We start from the raw sequence: 18,947 nt of genomic DNA, 5'->3' as shown, positions 1-18,947 counted from the left end.
CAGAGGCCATACGAGGGTCTATTCCAGGATATCTGCAACAATTGGGCCAGGTTTGAGCTGGAGGTCGGAGGCAAGATGGAGGTATTCACCACAAACAGTCTGAAGCTGGCATGCCTGGACCTGGCACACCCAGTCGCGACACCAACACCACACCGAAGAGGCAGGCCACTGAAGACTGCAGAGACTTTGCCTCTGGGCACCAAAGACAATAACAAGGTCAATACTGTTGGTTCTTGGGTGGATAGTCATGTGATAGCCCACCATAGTGGCAATCGAGCCAGTGCTCTGGGTGGCGAGCACAGCCAAAGGCCAGCAGCCTGTGTAGCAGCACTGGCCCCAACAAGTGAACAGCAAGGGCAACTTAAAGGGCAGTGACCCCAAAATGGCGCTGGCCTTGCTGCGCAGCCAACAGACAGGGACAGTGCGCTGGGAAGAAGGGCATTGTTATTCAGGAAAGTTCCCACACGTGGATAAACGCACTTTTGTTAAGCATGTTGTGATGTGAGCCAAGGAGGGGGGGGGGGCCATGGTAGGAACTGTGCAAGTAAAAGTCAGCCCTGAGCCCTAATAAAACTCAGAGCTTAACCTGACTACACCACGTGAGTGTGTCATCTTTCAAGTAGTGCATGGCTACAAGTTACTGATTTTGTATTATTCTATATACACTTGCTATCATTCTATCATTTCTTCAAATATTCACCCTAACATAGATAATTAAACTGAAACCTGTACTATAATGGACCCATGAAGCATCTTATTATTAATATTTCTATCTTGAATATGTAAAGGGGAAGAAGTCACATTTCTGTACAAGTTATGCTCTCCGTAAATGGAGAGCTCCTCTGCACGTGAAGTGCTGCTTTGAATTTTCACCCTGTTTTAGGGTTCTATGTAGCATTTCATACATTTAAATGCTATTATTGCCTTGAAGAAAAGTTCGAGAAATAAGAACCTTTGATGTACTTCACTGTTCCATAAGTTTTTAAACATGATGGGTAACCTTTGTTACTAAGAATGGCAGCTGTGCATGCAAATTGATATCAAGATATAGTCAACAGTCAAATTCTGAGAAATCTTGCTGTCGGAAGAGGTATTTTATCAGGTGATATGCAAGTTTATGATTGTAATGAAGTAGAACTTTCAAACTGGTTTTGATGGCAGATTTTTGAGCTTGTGTGCTTGCTACCTACAATTTCTGTATTCATTTAAATTCCTATGGGTCACTTCAGGCTGGTGATTTGCATGGGGTAAGCCCCAGATTTCATGCCTCCAACTTTTCACAAGGCACAAGCAGAACAGTGAGAACATTATAAATGAAGCAAGCAGAGTCAATGCAGTATTATGAAATGGAAACTATCCGACAAGTCAAACCATAGAACATTATAGCACAGAGAAAACAGGCCCTTCGATCCTTCTAGTCTGTGCTGAACTATTCTTTAGCCTAGTCCAACAGATCTGCACTTCATCCATAGCTGCCCATAACCCTCCCATTTTTCTTCAATGTTAAATTTGACCATGTCAGCTAGCAACTCGTTCCACACTCCCACCACTCTGTGTGAAGAAGTTCCCTCTAATGTACCCCTAAATTTTTCCCCTTTCACCCTTAGCCCATGTCTTCTGGTTTGTATCTCACCTAACCTCAGTGGAGGGGAAAAAAAAGGCCAAGCTGCATTTACTCTATATATTGCCCCTCTTAATTATGTTGCTAGAGTTCTTGGAAGATGTAATAAACTGGATGGGTAAAGGGGAAATCAGTACATGTATTTCTGAATTTTCAGATGCATATGATGGTGTGACATGTTGTAGGATATTCTAGAAGAGCTTATGCTTTTTGGGATAAAATGGTTAGGTCAGTGGCTAATGGACAAAAAACAGTTAATACAATTGTGATATTGCAATCAGTTATTAGTGGATATCAGTGCTAGGGCTGCAACTAACTATCTACATTAGTGACAGGTTGCCAAATTTCCTGATGATATTAAAAATGGGTGAGTTGGCAAGGTGATAATGGCTCAGGTTAAATTATTGGGCAAGCAGATGTGAGATGAAAATTAACGTATGAAAGTGTGAGGTAACCAAATTCTCTCACAGGAAGGAAGAATTTTTTTTTTTTAAAAAGCAGATTATTATTTAAATTGCTTGAATCTTAAAAAAAATGATAAGGCAAAGGGATATGGCTGTCCAAGCACACAAAATATAAAAGGTTAGCATTCAGGAACAGCTAATTATTAAGAAGGCTAATTAATAGCCTTTCTTCCTAGGGGTTGGTGGAGAAGCTGTCCTTGCTTGGACTCAACAACCCTCTCTTTAACTGGATCATGGACTTCCTAACAGAAAGACCAGTCTGCCTGGGTTGGTATCAGAATATCAAGCATTGACGCACCTCAGAGCTCTGTACTCAGCCTGCTTCTGTTCACGCTTCTGACCCATAACTGCATCGCCAGATCCAGCTGCAACAGTGTCATCAAGTTTGCAGATGACACAACAGTCGTTGGCCTCATCAGCCACAACAATGATGAATCGTTCTACAGAGAAGTGGTAGAAAATCTTGTGAAATGGTGTGAGAGTAAGAACCTGAGTCTCAGTGTGGACAAGATGAAGAAAATGATCAAGGACTTCAGGAGGACTAAGAACTCACATAAACCACTCTGGAGTGGAAAGCACCAAGTTCCTTAGAGTTCACTTAACTAGTGACCTATCGTGGAAACTCAAAATCTCCTCACATGTAATGAAGGTGCAACAGAGACTGTCCTTCCTGAAAAGACTGAAGCAGGCAAGGCTACTGGCCACCATTATGTCAACCTTCTCTAGGAGCTCATTCAAGTGCATCCTGGCTGGCTGCATCTCAATGTGGTATGGTTGCTGCAGAGAAATGGATTGGAGGTCAATCCACAAGACCAGAAGAGTGGCAGAGAGGATCACTGGAGTCTCCCTCCCCCATTGCCATGATCTACCGGGATCGTTGTCTTTAAGAGGGCACACAAATCATTGAGGACCCCTTCCACCCTGTGCACAGCATCTTTCAGCTGCTCCCATCGGGGAAGAGATGCAGGAGATTCAGAGCCAGCACCACCAGGCTGAGGAACGGCTTCTTCCCACTGGCAGTGAGAATGGTGACTGACCAAAGGAACTACTCACACTAACCATCCAAGACTCATTAGTACAAAACAATATTTATATAGATATTTGCCATGCATATGTATTATTTGTCTATAATGTGTATTATGTCTGGTTGTGTGTCGGCATGTTTTTGCACCGAGGCCCAGGGTTATACTTGTTCAATCAGATGACAATAAACTTGACTTGATGGTACTAAACAGGATATAGGGCAGAAACTAGATTGAAGGAATTGTGGGAATGATGAGAGCAGAAATGGATGGAAGGGGCTCTGTGGTTAAGAGTAAGATTGGGGGGAAAAAAAGAGGAAAGATGGATGGAGGTGGCAGAGGAATTGAACGTCAGCTTTCTTAAGGATGGAGTGATGTCAAAAGGCTGCTGCTGTGTAATGAAAAGAGTCAATTAAAATCTCAGTGAGCTTTAGCCCAAAGCACAGATATTGTGTTCCACTTGTATTGTGTTCTTCACAAAACTAATGTTGTGATTTTTTTTGTAGCAGACAAACTAATTTGTATTGATTGGAAGGTATCTGAATGTCCAGGTTGGGGGGTGGGGGAAGGGTTGGTGGATGGAATGCAGAAAGAACATTTAACCAAGAAGTTCATGAAGACTACTCATTTTACAAGGGCATTTCTTATCCTTGCAAAGTTTTCTGATTTTAATATACTGCAAATATACTGAAATAAAAGCTTTAATATTTGTCTCAAAACATAACCATGCTTCAATGTTTATTTGGTAAATTTGTATCTCAAGTCTCAATTAACACATCACTATAACACACCAAACCTAATAGAAATCCTTTTCAAAACAGGCATTTGTAAAGATTAAAGTTAAATACCTGAACAATATTTCAACAAATAGATGTCAATGGGGTTTTCAGTGCTGAATTTAACATTTATAAGGTGTTTATTTGCAAATAACTTTGTTCTCTTGTCTGCTGTAAATCTGCAACAACTGAACTTTAAATCAAAATAAAATGTTAGAAAATGTGAAAAGCTGACAAATTACATTTGATCATTGAGTGCAAAGATGGATAAATCTGGTCACAGCATTGAAAGAGAATAAGAACACACAGATCGTCTTTCTAGTAATAGCTTTCCTGAAATAAACTGGAAACTGCAAACTTTTCCCTATTTAGGGGCTTGGTGCACAGAGCTGCTGCAAGCTTTTGGTGAGATTGATGAAAGCTCAGCCTCCTCCCCTCCCCTTTTTAATATATCTGAGACTTCGAATTGAAATTGAAAGCTTAACTAATGTCATTGTCTCCTTCTGTATCAGCAGGTTCCGGAGAGGTTCTTGGAAGTGGCTCAGATCACATTACGAGAGTTTTTCAATGCCATTGTTGCAGGCAAAGACGTTGATCCTTCCTGGAAGAAGGCCATCTACAAGGTCATTTGCAAGCTGGACAGTGAAGTCCCAGAGGTTTTCAAATCTCCAAATTGCCTGCAAGAGCTACTACATGAGTAAAGATGACCAGAGCCATCAGACATAATGTGCCCTTTCCGTTCTGATGCCCAATTCTTGTATTGTTGCGTTTCTTCGCTCTGATTTGTTAACTTTACATCATGTTTTTCCCTTTTACATTTGACCTTGTAAGGAGGTTATTCACCACAGCCTTGAACCTACAAATGCTGATACCTGAACCTTTCTGATTTGAAGGTTATGTTTGATTTGATTTACTGAAGGGAAAAAACAAATCAAGTGTGGGTGTGTACTCTTATTTTTGATATTTCATGGTAAAAATGATCTGTCAGACAAAAGGGTTTATTAATGATTAGTTGTGGCAAATGGCAAATAACTATGACATCATTGGGACAATAAAATAACTGTCATGGGATACAACACTACACACAAGATTTGGCCCAGCTGTATCATTTCCAGAAATGTCTAAACATAATGTTTTGATTTCGGGCATGATACCAATTGAACTTTGCCCCCAGACTAGAATGCACCATATAGCTCAATGATACCTTTGGTATATTTTATGTATCAAAATAACCACCTCCTGCAAATGGCATGTGTTTCCGTTTTTTCCTGTCTCTGTAGCTGATGTCAGTCATGTTGTCTTGAATCCCCCAATTTACAAACAGTTATAGGATTTTCCAGCAAGCAAGATTTTTCAATTAGAATTCTGCTCTTTCACCGAGATGACCATTTCACATGAGAGCAGCCTCTTCACTGCAGAACAATTCTGCTTTCACACAGTTACTGAAGATGAGGTTTCTGTGCACTTCCAATGATCGCAGATGAGCCAGAAAAGGCTCGTAACTGGCCAGATCACCAGAGGTTTTATTCTCCAGGGAGAAAGTGAGGAATATATTTTTTAAAAAAAATCCCCTGTTAATTGCTAGAATTCAGGAAAATTTAACAAATAGCTTAAATGTATTTTTTTTAAAATGAGGTTACCAGCCAGCTGAAAGCTCATTAGTTATTATGTATTCCAATTATATTTGTAATTTCTGGAATAATGTACTTCATTCTGTTCAAGTACCCTGTAAACTGACAGATTTTCAAGCCAGGAAATGTACAGTGAACTTCATTCGAGGTTTTTACTGGCTCTGCTCCTTTGCATCGTTGTAGGCTAACTGAGAAAAATGAAGTTGAAAATTAAGTGATTGAAAATGTGTCAGTTTACCATCAGATTATCATTGTTCAAGATGGAGGGAATCCATTTGGGTGTGAAAGGAAAAAAAATCTAAAATGCAAAAACAAATGTGCTTTAATGTGCAATGAGCAGATTATTGTAATTAGAATACAGGTTATTTGTGAAAATGGTTACTTGTACATAGTGTGCAAATGTTCTATTGACACTGAAAGTCATATGTGCATAAACATGCCATACTGTAAGAATCTGTTTAAAATTTAGATGCTCACCACAGGGTATTCAAAACTGTCCAAATTTAATCTGATTTATTTTACCTGCAACAATGTGAAACAAATTACACACTGTTTTACACTATTTGTGCAAGTATAATCAAAAATATTAAGTTTGATTTAATACCACATTATATAAGCAGCAGGTCTTTTATTTCTCAGCCCATTCCCCTTTCAGCAGTTTGGTTTTGGTGTTGGCACTGATGACTGAAGGCACCCCAAATTATTAGATGAAGGAAACATGCTGACCTATGTACAATTTTTAAAGATGATCTATAATATATATACTTAAAATACCTTCACTAGCCTGATTCAATTGTTATTGGAGTGTGACTTTTAGCAGTAGTGTATTTATTTTATTTACCAACATAATTACTACTGAGAACAAATTTGTGTAATAACTGATGTAGAGTTACACCTATGTCAGTTTATTTTAGACAAAATGGGCTTTAAACCAATCCAGTGTAATGACTGTACACATTTTGAGTCAATCAGATCGATCAGCCAGCACGTACATAATATATTTTAAAATCATCCAAACTGAGGTTTAAAAGTGTTAGATCTTGGTTTGAATATAGCCAGTCAGGCTTTAACAGCAGTTTCTGGTTAAAATTATGAAACCTGAAAGTGTGCACTTTCTGAATATATAATTTATGATACACTATTATTAAAAAAAATTGGCCTAATGATTGCACCTTTTTTAATTGTTGCTTAATAGTGATGTTTCAATTTGCTAATTCACCACAATCTAATTACTCTGTACAGAGGACACCAATGCCTTCCTTTGGTAAAATCCTGCAACCATAGACTGAAAATTGATCGACTGTTTCTATCTGATTTAAAGCTAATTTGTGTCAAACCATTTGGTTTATGTTATGTTACACATTTCATTTTGCCTAATTGGGTTGTAATTTAAGGCAATGTACAAAAATCAAACCTACCAGCTAGATGCTACATGAGTTGAGCTGTTATGAATTTCTGGTGTTCAAGCCAGAAATTCCAGATTGGAAGCAGTGATTCACTCAATTCCCAGGCTGCAGGAAAGCTGATACTGCTTTATAATTTTGATCAGTAAGTATGATTGGGAAACATTTTGAATAGATGCACATCAGATTCACCTTGAAAAATATCAAATAGAAGTATTGCAAGATAGGTAACTGGTCAAAGTTGTTAAATGCCATTGCCCATTCATCTCTTATCAACAAAATGACATTGTCACTTTAGATTAGGGTGAACTCGTAAATATTTTTGAATGTGCTCACCTATTTAAAGTTGAAGTGAATACAAGTCTAAATTTAAGATTCATATCATTTTCTATTTTATATTAAACACATTAGAAAGTAATTGATCTTCAACTACAAGCAATGAAGTTGCAATATTGAAGCATTTATTTGTTAAACTCCTCTTAAAATTTTCCTTTGACTTTGATAGAACTAAATGTCAGAGTATAATGTGCAGCAACTAACACAAATCCTTGGACAAAGATAACTCTACTCTGGTGTAAATTCATTTTGCTGTTCAACAATATTGAGTCTATTTTCAATATCAGTAAAATGGCATCTACAAAACAATGATTTTTTTTCCTCCCCAAGAAAGCAATCTTGCACTGAGTATTCCAGATTAGAATGTTTAGATGTCCAGGATCAACTTTAAGCATGTTCTAATTAAATTGAGGCTGAGATGGTTCCATTGCCGGGCCAGCTTTTGTATCTATCTGTTGGATTTCAGCATTACAAACCATGTGCTCTGCAGATTGTACCAATACCAACCCTTTTTGGAATATGTGAACAGTTTGGAAAAAATTGCATTAGATTTTCAAACTTTAAAAAAAATATAATTATAACTTAATATTTACTATTTCCATTTGGTAAATATGAACATTAAGAAAGCATTATCAGTAAAAAAAATTTTGCATTTAAGTTAGTGAATATGGTGCAATGGATTAAAATATTGATATAGAGCAAGCTTTCATTAGAATTGTTTTTTTTATTTCTGGTGTCAGAAATGCTAATTATTGAATTGCAGTTCATAGTTTCTACTGTGCATTGACTGATATACAGTGAATTGTTGAACTGAAAATTAAAAAATATATACTGTATATATACATTTGACTTTGCATTACAGTTTCTCCGATTCCAGCCTGATAATATTTTTTCTCTGAAGATGATTGGAAAATTTGAAATCTATTATTATACAAAATTTAACATTTTTTATATTTACTTTTTTTTAATTATGAAGATGTAAAGTTATAACAATTTTAACTACAGCAATGGAATGAAATGCAGGAAAGCAATTAATGTCAACACAGCCTTAACCTGCTAGCATCAAATTAGCAAATTAGCAACACAATGTTTGAAATGTCCAATCACAAGTGTCTGCACACTTAAGACAATATTCACTATACATCGAAAGTAGTGGTTTTCAAACTTTTTCTTTCCACCCTCAGACCACCTTAAGTATGCCATAGGTGTTCTGTGGTTAGTAAGGGATTACTTAAAGTGGTCTGTGAGAGGAAAGAAAAAGTTTGAAAACCACTGTTTTAATCGGACCTAATTGATTCATTATGTGCAGGGTTCCAAAGAAAATGAGCCAATGACAATTTTTCTCAAGAAAAATGTTTCAGTAACAATTGGGTCTAGAGCAGTGATTCTCAACCTTCCCTTCCCACTCACGTACCATCTTAAACAATCCCTTACTAATTACAGAGCACCTATGGCATAGGGATTACTTAAAGTGGTATGTGAGTGGAAAGAAAAATGATGAAAATCACTGGTCTAAAGCAAGTTTGTCCTCTTTGGTGCATCCCCAAAATGCTGAATCTTTCATTTGAGTTTAGCCTTGCCTGGCTGAATTATGTGCCAGTTACTCAGTCTCAATTGGTTGTGACATGTAGTTACTATTAAATTTGAAAACAAACTTGTCTAATGAAATTAGTTACGAGTATTGGTGATCATATTATAGGACCGTCCTTGAACACCAGCTAACAATTCTGTTGACATTACAATGTGGACTGAATTAGAGGTGCAATGATTATCATAAACAGTGAATGGCCCTACTTTCTTGTTTCTTTTGGTTTGAGGATGAGTGCAAGTTCTATAAATTGTGCATAAAATTGCAAAGATTACCATGTATTTTGTAAAAGATCATAAGCGATGAGTTTTAAATCATCTCAGTCCACTATTCTGTAATAATGGCACAACAAGTTGAACAGGATAGTTTTGTCATATGATTTTAATAAAAATGCATTCAACAGTCTAATTGTAATTCCATTTAAACTAATTTCACTTTGTCCAATATATAAAGAATGTTCTAGAAATTTCATTTGAACTGGAATGCTTTTAAAAGAGCCATAATGCCTTTGTGCCTCCAGCTACATTTTTTTTCATATAAACCTGAAATTGTCTTGATTGCTTCACAAGGTTTGCTGTCATTATACTGGCATACACTTTACCTATTCATGATGCAAAGCTACAAGAGGCAGGAGGTCAGATGTTTCAGAGAGGAAATTTATATAGTTTGATATGGATGCTATCTGTAAATTGATACCCATTTCGTATTATTATTGCTAATAGAAATTTAACATTGCATATAAACTTGAGGTGATATTCTGTGCCTAAACCTTAAACGCACCAGCTTGAAGGATACAGACACCTTCAATTTCCCAATTTCCCACATATACAATTGTTCTTGTGCCTTCTGTGGCTGAACACTTCTTAATTTGGGATTCTTGAGGATTTCCTTTTTATTCATAACCAACTGCAATAAATGCCAGATTTACTGAGTGATAGCTATGCATATATTGTATCTTTTTAAAAATAAAACAGCTGGAAAAAAAAATTTTTGAAGAGAATTTTTAGAACAGTTTGATAAAGCAAATTATTTTTTCCTCTTCAACTGTTTGCTCAGCATTCGAGTATGGGAAATCTTGTAGAAGCCAATTTTTTGTAACTGTGGTGCAGATTTTGTGTTTTCATAGATTATAAAAGTAGTATAGAAGCAATATTTCCTATGATGTGATATATGTGTGAAGTGAAAGCTGACTTTTCCCTTTAGATGGACAACTTTTCTATTTTAGACATGCTGAAAATATGTTTTGTGAAGAGAATGTTTTTGCTGTGATCTCTGCGACACCTATATTTATGAATATTGCAGGACATGCTGCAGAGAATGTTCACAGTGCTGAGAAAATTACATGGCGGACATTGATTTCTAGTATTTAATTAGTATGAGGTATTTACTCACATATTTTGTTGCAGTTAAGTTGTGCCTCAAAGTATCAAAGCTGGTAATCTGCTTTAAGTTTCTAATTTTTTTTTAATTTTAACACATTGTAAAGTAATTGCAATAAAAATATGTGGGTAACTATTCCACAAAGGTTTAAAAAGGGAGCCCTCGAGAAATGCTAACCTTAAATTACCATTTTTAAAATTTGTTTTGCATACTTTTTCATTCAAACTAATCACATTTCACGTCCAATTTGTTGCTGTATTTATTGCTGTCACAGGAAATATAATGCATGTTGTGATACTGATCATTAAGTACGGTATGTATTGAATTTCCTATGAAAACAAACTGCCAATTTTCCCTCGTGTAAGTTCGTTACCCCTTGGAATTCTAATTAGATTTATAAAAATTCTTTGAAGTTCACTTGGTTTATTGTATTCAGAATCCACAAATTCTGCATTCATTATTCATTGACTTCTGTATCTTGTAAAATATTTACAGAATGTATATTGCATCTACCCAGTAAATAAATGAGAGTAAATGGATGAATCCTGAGACCTTCCTTGTGGTGATGTCAGTGGCATTGAAATCAACAGCTACCATCAGAAGCACATGCACTTGTAAACTCTGTAATTTACCCAAGTCCTGACACTATTTTATTTAAGTGGTAGTTTAATGTTGACCTATTTTTTGAGATCTCCCTTAAATTTGAATGACAAGGGAGAAGGCTATTTTGGAAATAGTTACTACATATTGCACTTCTATTGCAGAATGTGAAGTTGAATGAAACACGCTCATCTTGTCATAGAGAACTGTGGGATATGAACTGCCTGCGATGAAAACACTTGTATGTATATGGTTGCAGAAAAGTGACGAAAACACTGCCTTTATATTATTTAGCAATATGTTGTACATAGCATTATGCTCCTTTTTGTATTAAATACCTGTTAATTTGAAAATAGTGCAGTAATTAAAACTGACGTAGTCAGGGTTTTGATTTTCTTTTCTAGCTAGAGACCATTTTGATTGTGGAATTTTGTTGTTGTTAATTGTTCTGAAAACTTTGCATAATTTATTGGTTTAATTTATCCTAATTTATTTGAAGGTGTACAATTTTGTAATACCAGGGATGTACTGTAATAATTGAGCATATAATGAAATGATGATCCCTGTCCATGTTATGGGGTGCAGTAGCCAACTGACTTAATGGTTATCAAATTCTGCTTGGCAGCTACTAAATTTGGAAGATAAAACCTTTTGCTGAATAACTGATTTTATTTTGTGTGTTTTAAGCTTTTTTTGTATGGTATCCAGACTTTTACCTTTGCTTTGTACCACCTACAGACTACAGTAGTTCAATTGCCTTGTGTGCCTTCCATTCTTCTCTAAACTGAATGTATGTGCAGTATATATTATGCAAGCTTGTGCAGAATAAATATAATTCCAAATACCTTGTTTGCACTTATTTTGTGTTTGCTTTTTTACTTTGTTTTGTGTGGCCAAATGCTTTTATTCACATCTGGAGGGCAAATGAAACAAGTTCATAGAAAAGTAATGAACATGTTAATTTCCTTTATATATTGCCTATTCTTTGATCTGTGCTTCTATTTTTTTCCTGACCACAGATGGATATTAATGTAGATAATATTCTCAGGAAGTAAGTTTACATGGGTAAATTGTAGAAATGGATTCAGTAAACCTCGGAAAATAATTCCAGCCACATTGCTTAAAAATCATTCTATTTACCTTCCAAGCACCGGACTTTAATTTCCAGTGTATGCAAACACTTGATAAAACTGGCATATCTCCCAAGATATTGTTTAGAAGAAAATGCAGGAGCAATGTATTCTACTGTTCTGCCTCTAAAGTAGTTGCCTTTAATATGGTGTATCCCTTTAAAGCCACAATCTGGTTGATTTACGTAAGTTTATCTTGGGGTCAATGGAGATTATTGGTGTTAGAAGATTTTTAAAAAGATATAATCAATTCTACAATATGGACATCCAGAGGTCACTGAGACTAAATGTAATTAGTAATTTTTATATATTTTTGAAATACTTCTTTACTGGTTCCATTGAATTTCCAGTTGTGATTTATTGCTGTTTGCCTAATATCAATGGAGCCAATCAGGTTCAAATGTCATTTACCCTTTGAAGTATAACATTTCAAATATGACTTTTTTTCAAATTTGACATTTTTGGCTATGCCAGACATTTGTTCAGTTCAAAGCTTTCATCGTAAACATAAGCAAGAGAGAAATGCAGAGCAAGTATTGGGGGCAAGGTCCACTTAAGAAGTGTGTTTTTAAATTAAGGAGATTTAACACAGAGGCTTAACATACTGTTCAAAAACTACAGTAGTTTGAGGAGTTTGTTGATGGATCAATACACACGTGTTTTTTTATGCTATGCCTAGGATTTATACTTGTATCGATGTGGACAAAAATATCCACTCTTGTAATCATTTAACATTTAGAAAACCACATGGATTTTAATTATGAATCTATTCATGAGAGATTAAATGGCTAGTGTAGTGGTTAGAGCAATGCTGTTACAGCACTAGTAACCTGGGTTTGAATCTGGCGCTGTCTGCAAGGAGTTTGTACATTTATCTGTGTTGGTTTCCTCCCGCCCTTCCAAAAGTACAAGGGTTGTAGGTTAATTGGGTAGCATCGGCTCGTGGGATGGTAGGACCTGTTACCGTGCTATATGTCTAAATTTAATTTTTATTATAATTTAAAGATTTTTAAAGATGGGGAAGGGAAACTGAATTTGGGTAAAATGGTGGGAGACAACACAACATTTGGCTAGTCTATATCTGGAAGGTTTACTCAGATTAGCAAAAGAAGAGAGTTTGGAGCCAAGAAGAAAGGACATCTTATTGCTCTGTGATAGGACTTGATTCCCCGTTGACAAGAAAAAAAATTGAAGTTAGAAGAAGCAAAGAAGTCTTGATTTATAAATGTTGTATTATGTCTGAAATGAGTAATCTCCATGATTTTTATCTAGCCTAGAACCAAAGATTATCTTAGAAGATGGTATTGAAAGATCAGCGGAGCAGCTGTAAAAGGAATGAGTGAAAGAAGAAAAGTAACTGGTCTAAGTCACATTACAAATCACATGATTTGATGTTGGAGAGTAGTATACAATCATCCACATTGGCAGAATTCACAGAAATTAGTAACATCACTGAATATCAGACAATATCAAAACACAATGTTAAACAACTATGCAGCAAATAAACCCTAATTTCCTGGTTTAATTTGGTTTCAGATTAGGATGCTTAGTACACCTGAGTTTCAAGATCCAAAGAATTATGGGTATTCTCACCCTCCTGTCATTTTTCTTATTTTGTCTAATGTTTTATTCATTAAGTTATCAAATTGATGGGGCAAAGACAGAATTTACAAAACATTGTACATAAGCACTCTTCCCTCTAAGCTCTGCGAGCGTACACTCACGCTTTGTAACCAGCGCACAAAGGAAATGATTGTAAGCGCAAAAGGTTAGCTAGTTCAAAATATTATCTTAACTAAATATGTTACCTCATAGAATCCAATCATATTTGTATTAAATTAAAACATGCCAATACGGGTTTATTATCCATGAGAGATGTGCACTTTAATGAAATTGAAATCATTTCAAGTTTACATTTGCACAAGCATTCAGTGTGCACATACTTTGGTCACAGGAATAAAAATTTGCACATTATAAGATTTTTTGCACACAATGACTAAAAATTAGAGGGAACATTGTACATCAGTATTACTTGGCACATAATGAAGAATGATCTGCTGAAATGTGCAACAAATATAAGCTTAAAGAGAATGACCATGTAGCAAAGACAATCGGCTAGTGGTGTTGCTCACAGCAACAGGTTATATTTAATATTCTTATAGGAATTAAGTTGTTGGGGGGGGGGGAATGAATGTCCAAGGTACAAATGAGAGTTGACGGAAAGCCGAAGAATAAAGGCAGAAATTGTAAAAGATGGACTGCTGCACACTGGGGAGAAAGATAGAAGTGAGTGGCCTAAAAATGCACACAAAGTATTTAAGATAGCTCAAAATTTCATCTCCAGAGATAATAGTGGAATGTAGTCTCTGAGCTAATTGCAGAAAAGAATGAGCATTTTAAATGTTATATCCCCCCAGAACATTCTAGAGAGGATTGGGCCACAAGTTGAGTTGACTTTCCCTTCCCTTTCAGTTCTAATTACTTTTCTGTTGCAAATTGCTGGAAATATTGTTAAAAATAGTGAAGTCAGTCAGTAAAAATCGTTTATGGAATTGTAACCTTGGTGAACAAGGGGATGAGCAAATATTAATTAAAGGGGGAATCAAATTAAATACAGAAATAGAAAGATAAATAAATTTTTACTTGATTTTTCAACTTGAGAATTTTCTATTCGCAGATATGAGAACCCACCAGTTCAGGTTCCTTTTCCTTGTCTCCGAATTGTGTAGCTTGATGAACTGATGGTTAGATGGTTGAGGTGCTCATATTTATTCTATGGTAAATCTATAATATCCTGCTACACATCAGAAACCAAATCGAGTCATGAAGACACTGTAATAAGAATTGATTCAAACTGTACAATGTAAGGTTTAGGTAATTTTCTATTCGAGTTACCAAAACGATATACAGTAAAAACCCCTGGTATCCAGCACTACAGGGATTGGTAGATGCTGGATAAGTGAGTTTTCAGGTTGCTTGAAGATAGACTCTTACTAAGCTGGGATAAGGAGACACTTTAAAAGAGTAATTCAAATGGCAAGTGGCATCAATCAGTTCTTATTTATTTCTATCTGTTTATCTATTTATTTATTTATTTATATCAGTGAATTTTTTTTGTTGGCTGCTGTTTGCTTGAATTCTGGATAACGGGTATTTTACTGTGATATAAAAATAATTGGATGATTAAAGTACCCAATAATATTGTATTGTGAAGCGTTGTGGCTGTCACAACTATCTGGTTGGAAAACATACCACCTGCCTACCAAGGTTTGACCCCACACCATCCATTAGTGCACCCCTTGCTGTTGGCCTATTTATATTCCTTTGTACTTGGCCTTGGGCCACTTGCCTTTGTAAGTGGCTTAACCTTGCTGGTACTGAGCCATTGGTACCCTGTAAATTACCTGGCCTGGACTCTCCAGCCCATATCTACTTGGCCTCAGGCCATTGACTGTTGTAATTGGCTTAACCTTGCTTGCACCGAGCCATTGTATCCTTTAAATGACCTGGGCTGGACCCCGCAGATCTCAAGCACTATAAAGGGTGCCCTGTGTGCTCAAATCACTCTCTTTGCCATCTTGGGACCATGCTGCTTCACTCCAGGCCTTGAACTATGGAACGATGCTGGAGAAATTGTTGGTAAGATATGCACTGTTGAAGAGTTGGGAGCATTTAATTAGCATCTCTAGTAGCATAGAGCCGTGGTGCACTGAGTCAAGGGGTGGCAAGTATTGTATTAGTTTTTCCTTGATTGTTGTATATACCCAGTTCATTGTGTTAGTGTGTATTTTATCCCCGTTGTGATTTTCCCACATTCATTTATAAATTGTGTACGTATGTGTTTTATTCCCTGTGCCTCTTTAGCACGCTCACTATGAACTGTCCACGTGTTTGTGTTATCCCCTTTACCATTTTCCCATGCCTGTCTTGGTAAATAAAATCATTTACTACAAAATTGCATTCAGAGTCCTTGCTTTTGAGACCCAACAAATCTGTTTTCTCACTGATAACTCTTTTCTGATTAAATGTCACCAAAACCAAAAATGGCCCTTAAAAATTCAAAGAATTGATAATCATTTTGTCTTGTGTTGATGGTTAACTTTAAAGAAAGAAGAAACTTCAGTATGGAAAACAATAATCTCAAAGCTATGACCAACTGCAATCTTTCTATGAAGCATTAGAAGAAATATAGTTTAGATTTATAATAGCATTGTAATTTTGGTCAATTTAAATGCAAGTTCAATATTAACAGTGTCACTAAAAGGTTGACGACACACAGTTTAACCATCATTACGAACTTTGATGTTGAGTTTAAGGCGAAAAAAAGGTTTGCACTGTCTCTGATCTTAGAATATTTTTGAAGGGCAACTGGATGACCTCATCTCACCATCAACAGTAAATGTTGGGAGCAGACCAAAGGTCAACCAGTGTCCAGAAGAAAAGCTTTCAACGTAACTTCTCAGTATGATCCTGGTATCTAGGATATTTTCTTTAAATAGATACCTACTAAAAGGTGCTGATTCTTGGGTCTTATGTTTAGTAACCCAACATGTTTGTCATTCTGTTGATTAATCATTAGAAACATAAAGAACATTTTTGTTAATTAACAAATAATTCCCTCTGTTTAAATTTACTTTCAAGGAAATAACATCAATTATTCATCAAGATAGATTTTAAATATTTAGATCTGTTTCTGTTCTTTGGCTTGGCTTCGCGGACGAAGATTTATGGAGGGGGTAAATGTCCACGTCAGCTGCAGGCTCGTTTGTGGCTGACAAGTCTGATGCGGGACAGGCAGACACGGTTGCAGCGGTTGCAGGGGAAAATTGGTGGGTTGGGTGTTGGGTTTTTCCTCCTTTGTCTTTTGTCAGTGAGGTGGGCTCTGCGGTCTTCTTCAAAGGAGGTTGCTGCCCGCCGAACTGTGAGGCGCCAAGATGCACGGTTTGAGGCGATATCAGCCCACTGGCGGTGGTCAATGTGGCAGGCACCAAGAGCTTTCTTTAGGCAGTCCTTGTACCTCTTCTTTGGTGCATCTCTGTCTCGGTGGCCAGTGGAGAGCTCGCCATATAACACGATCTTGGGAAGGCGATGGTCCTCCATTCTGGAGACATGACCTACCCAGCATACTGCATTAAGTGGGAAAATAAACAGTGTCGTACTAGAAACTAAATTATATTGCAGTATTTATTTCAGTGCTACAAGATGGAAAGAACAATTGAATTGTTTAGTGTCACATATGCAGAGATACAGTAAAAAAAAACCCTAAGTACTATGTGCCATACAGACAGCTCATAAAAATTCACCACACTTCAGTGCCATGTTGGGTGCATGAAAATGATAACAAGGTTAATCACTCTCAAATTAGCAATAGCAGTAGCCCAATATGTAAACCAAATTTAAAATTTATATCAAAAACAACAGCTACTTCCCAATGTCAATCTGACATGACTGTTTCTCCACTCATTGACCTCAGACTGTCCAGGCTCTGGTTTGATTCCTTCTCTCTCAGTTGTTCGGCCCTATTTCCAGGCCATTTTGCATCTCCGGAAAATTGACCAAAGTGCACCATGCAGGAATCACAGTCATGTGCCAGATGAGACCCTAGTGATAGAAACACATTAAATTATACAATCCCTTGTGTGAAGATAGGTTTGAAGCATTGGGTTGGAAACTGGTTCATTTTGTCATGGGAATAACAAGGTTTCCGTAGCAGAGCACCAACTGAGATTGCATTAAGCATCAAATGTTACTTTTTATCTTTCACGGCACAGTTAGTGTAGTGGTTAGCACAATATAATTACAGTGACAGTGGCTTGGTTCCAATCCGGCATTGTCTGCAAGGAGTTTGTCCATTCTCCTTGTGTCTGGTGGTTTTCTCCAGGTATTCCGTTTTGTCCCACATTTCATAAATGACAACAGTGATTAAAATTAGCTCAGACTGTTATATTTAAAATAATATTTTTGATTATTAATTAACAATTATATAACACCCAATCTAAATTTAACTAACTTATCTAAACTTAACTAAACTTATCTACAGTTAGCTAACTTAAACTCTAACTATGGGTGAATATACTGGTGTGCGTGGAATACCCCAAGCCACTACAGGCTCAAGGCTCAATTCTCGGGAGGCAGTTCAATGTTCACTTTCAGAAATTCAGTGAGGACACATGGGATTGAAATTGATGTGACAGGCAGGTTTTAAGATGGTTGAGACACACGGGCCTTAGAATGGTGAGACACACAATCTTTAAGATGGGTGAGACTGTTGCGCGAATAAAAGCTCTCACAGCTGGAGGGAGAACAAACACTTTTTTCAGCTTATAACTAGGGTAAGGTTCAACAGTAGTTTACAGAAGGGTTCTGGGTTTAAGCGGGAAACCAGGGTTATAAGTGAGCAGATGAGGGTGGAGCCAGAAGCCAGGGCCAGCCGTCAGCACAACACACTACCAGTGAATCCCAGTTCACTGCATTCACCCCTTCCTATAGAATTTAGGGTCTGTGAATGAAGACAAAACATGTGTTCAGAAAAAAAAATGGTTGAAAAATGTAGAGTTATTTTCAAATTTACAGATTTAAGCAGTCCATGGGGTCTGGAGATCCTGGTGGAACGCCGTAGCATCGGGGGCCTTGGACTGCTTGGATCTCCTGGTCCCCTAGTGAGGGAGGAGAGGCGGGCTAGGTCTCCGGCTCGATGATGGAGGGGGATGCACTTTCCTCCGGAACTGGATCCCCTGAGGCGCTGACTGGGAGTGGCAAGAATGAGCTCCATGGCTCACAGGGCACCTGAGGCAATGGACCCTCTGTTCGGCAGGTGCCAAGTCCCTGATGGAGATGGTATCCTCCCTGCCATCTGGGTACTCCACATAGGCATACATGGGATTGGCGTGGAGTAGTTTCACCTTTTCCACCACGGGATCGGTCTTGCTTCTCCTCACGTGCTTCCGAGAAGAACTGGACCAGGAGTGGTGAGCCAGGTTGGGAGTATAGTTCCCA

The 18,947-nt window shown here is 37.1% G+C and overlaps 1 protein-coding gene across 6 annotated transcripts in view; it reads left to right on the top strand.

The window, feature by feature from the left end:
• The window catches only part of prox1a (prospero homeobox 1a), a 128,141-nt gene extending 116,476 nt beyond the window's left edge, over positions 1–11,665 (top strand). For 4 of the 6 annotated variants that reach the window (XM_069931308.1, XM_069931310.1, XM_069931309.1 and 1 more), the window contains one exon: positions 4,396–11,665. In XM_069931308.1, the coding sequence (XP_069787409.1) occupies positions 4,396–4,584 (189 nt within the window). In that variant the 3' untranslated portion in view covers positions 4,585–11,665. The remainder of the gene's footprint in view (positions 1–4,395) is intronic. The other 2 variants (XM_069931315.1, XM_069931312.1) reach the window with 2 other exon arrangements.
• The last annotated feature ends 7,282 nt before the right edge of the window (positions 11,666–18,947 follow it).

The sequence above is a fragment of the Narcine bancroftii genome, chromosome 4 (assembly GCF_036971445.1).
Source record: "Narcine bancroftii isolate sNarBan1 chromosome 4, sNarBan1.hap1, whole genome shotgun sequence".
Lineage (NCBI taxonomy): Eukaryota > Metazoa > Chordata > Chondrichthyes > Torpediniformes > Narcinidae > Narcine > Narcine bancroftii.
This window is presented reverse-complemented; position numbering and strand designations above follow the sequence as displayed.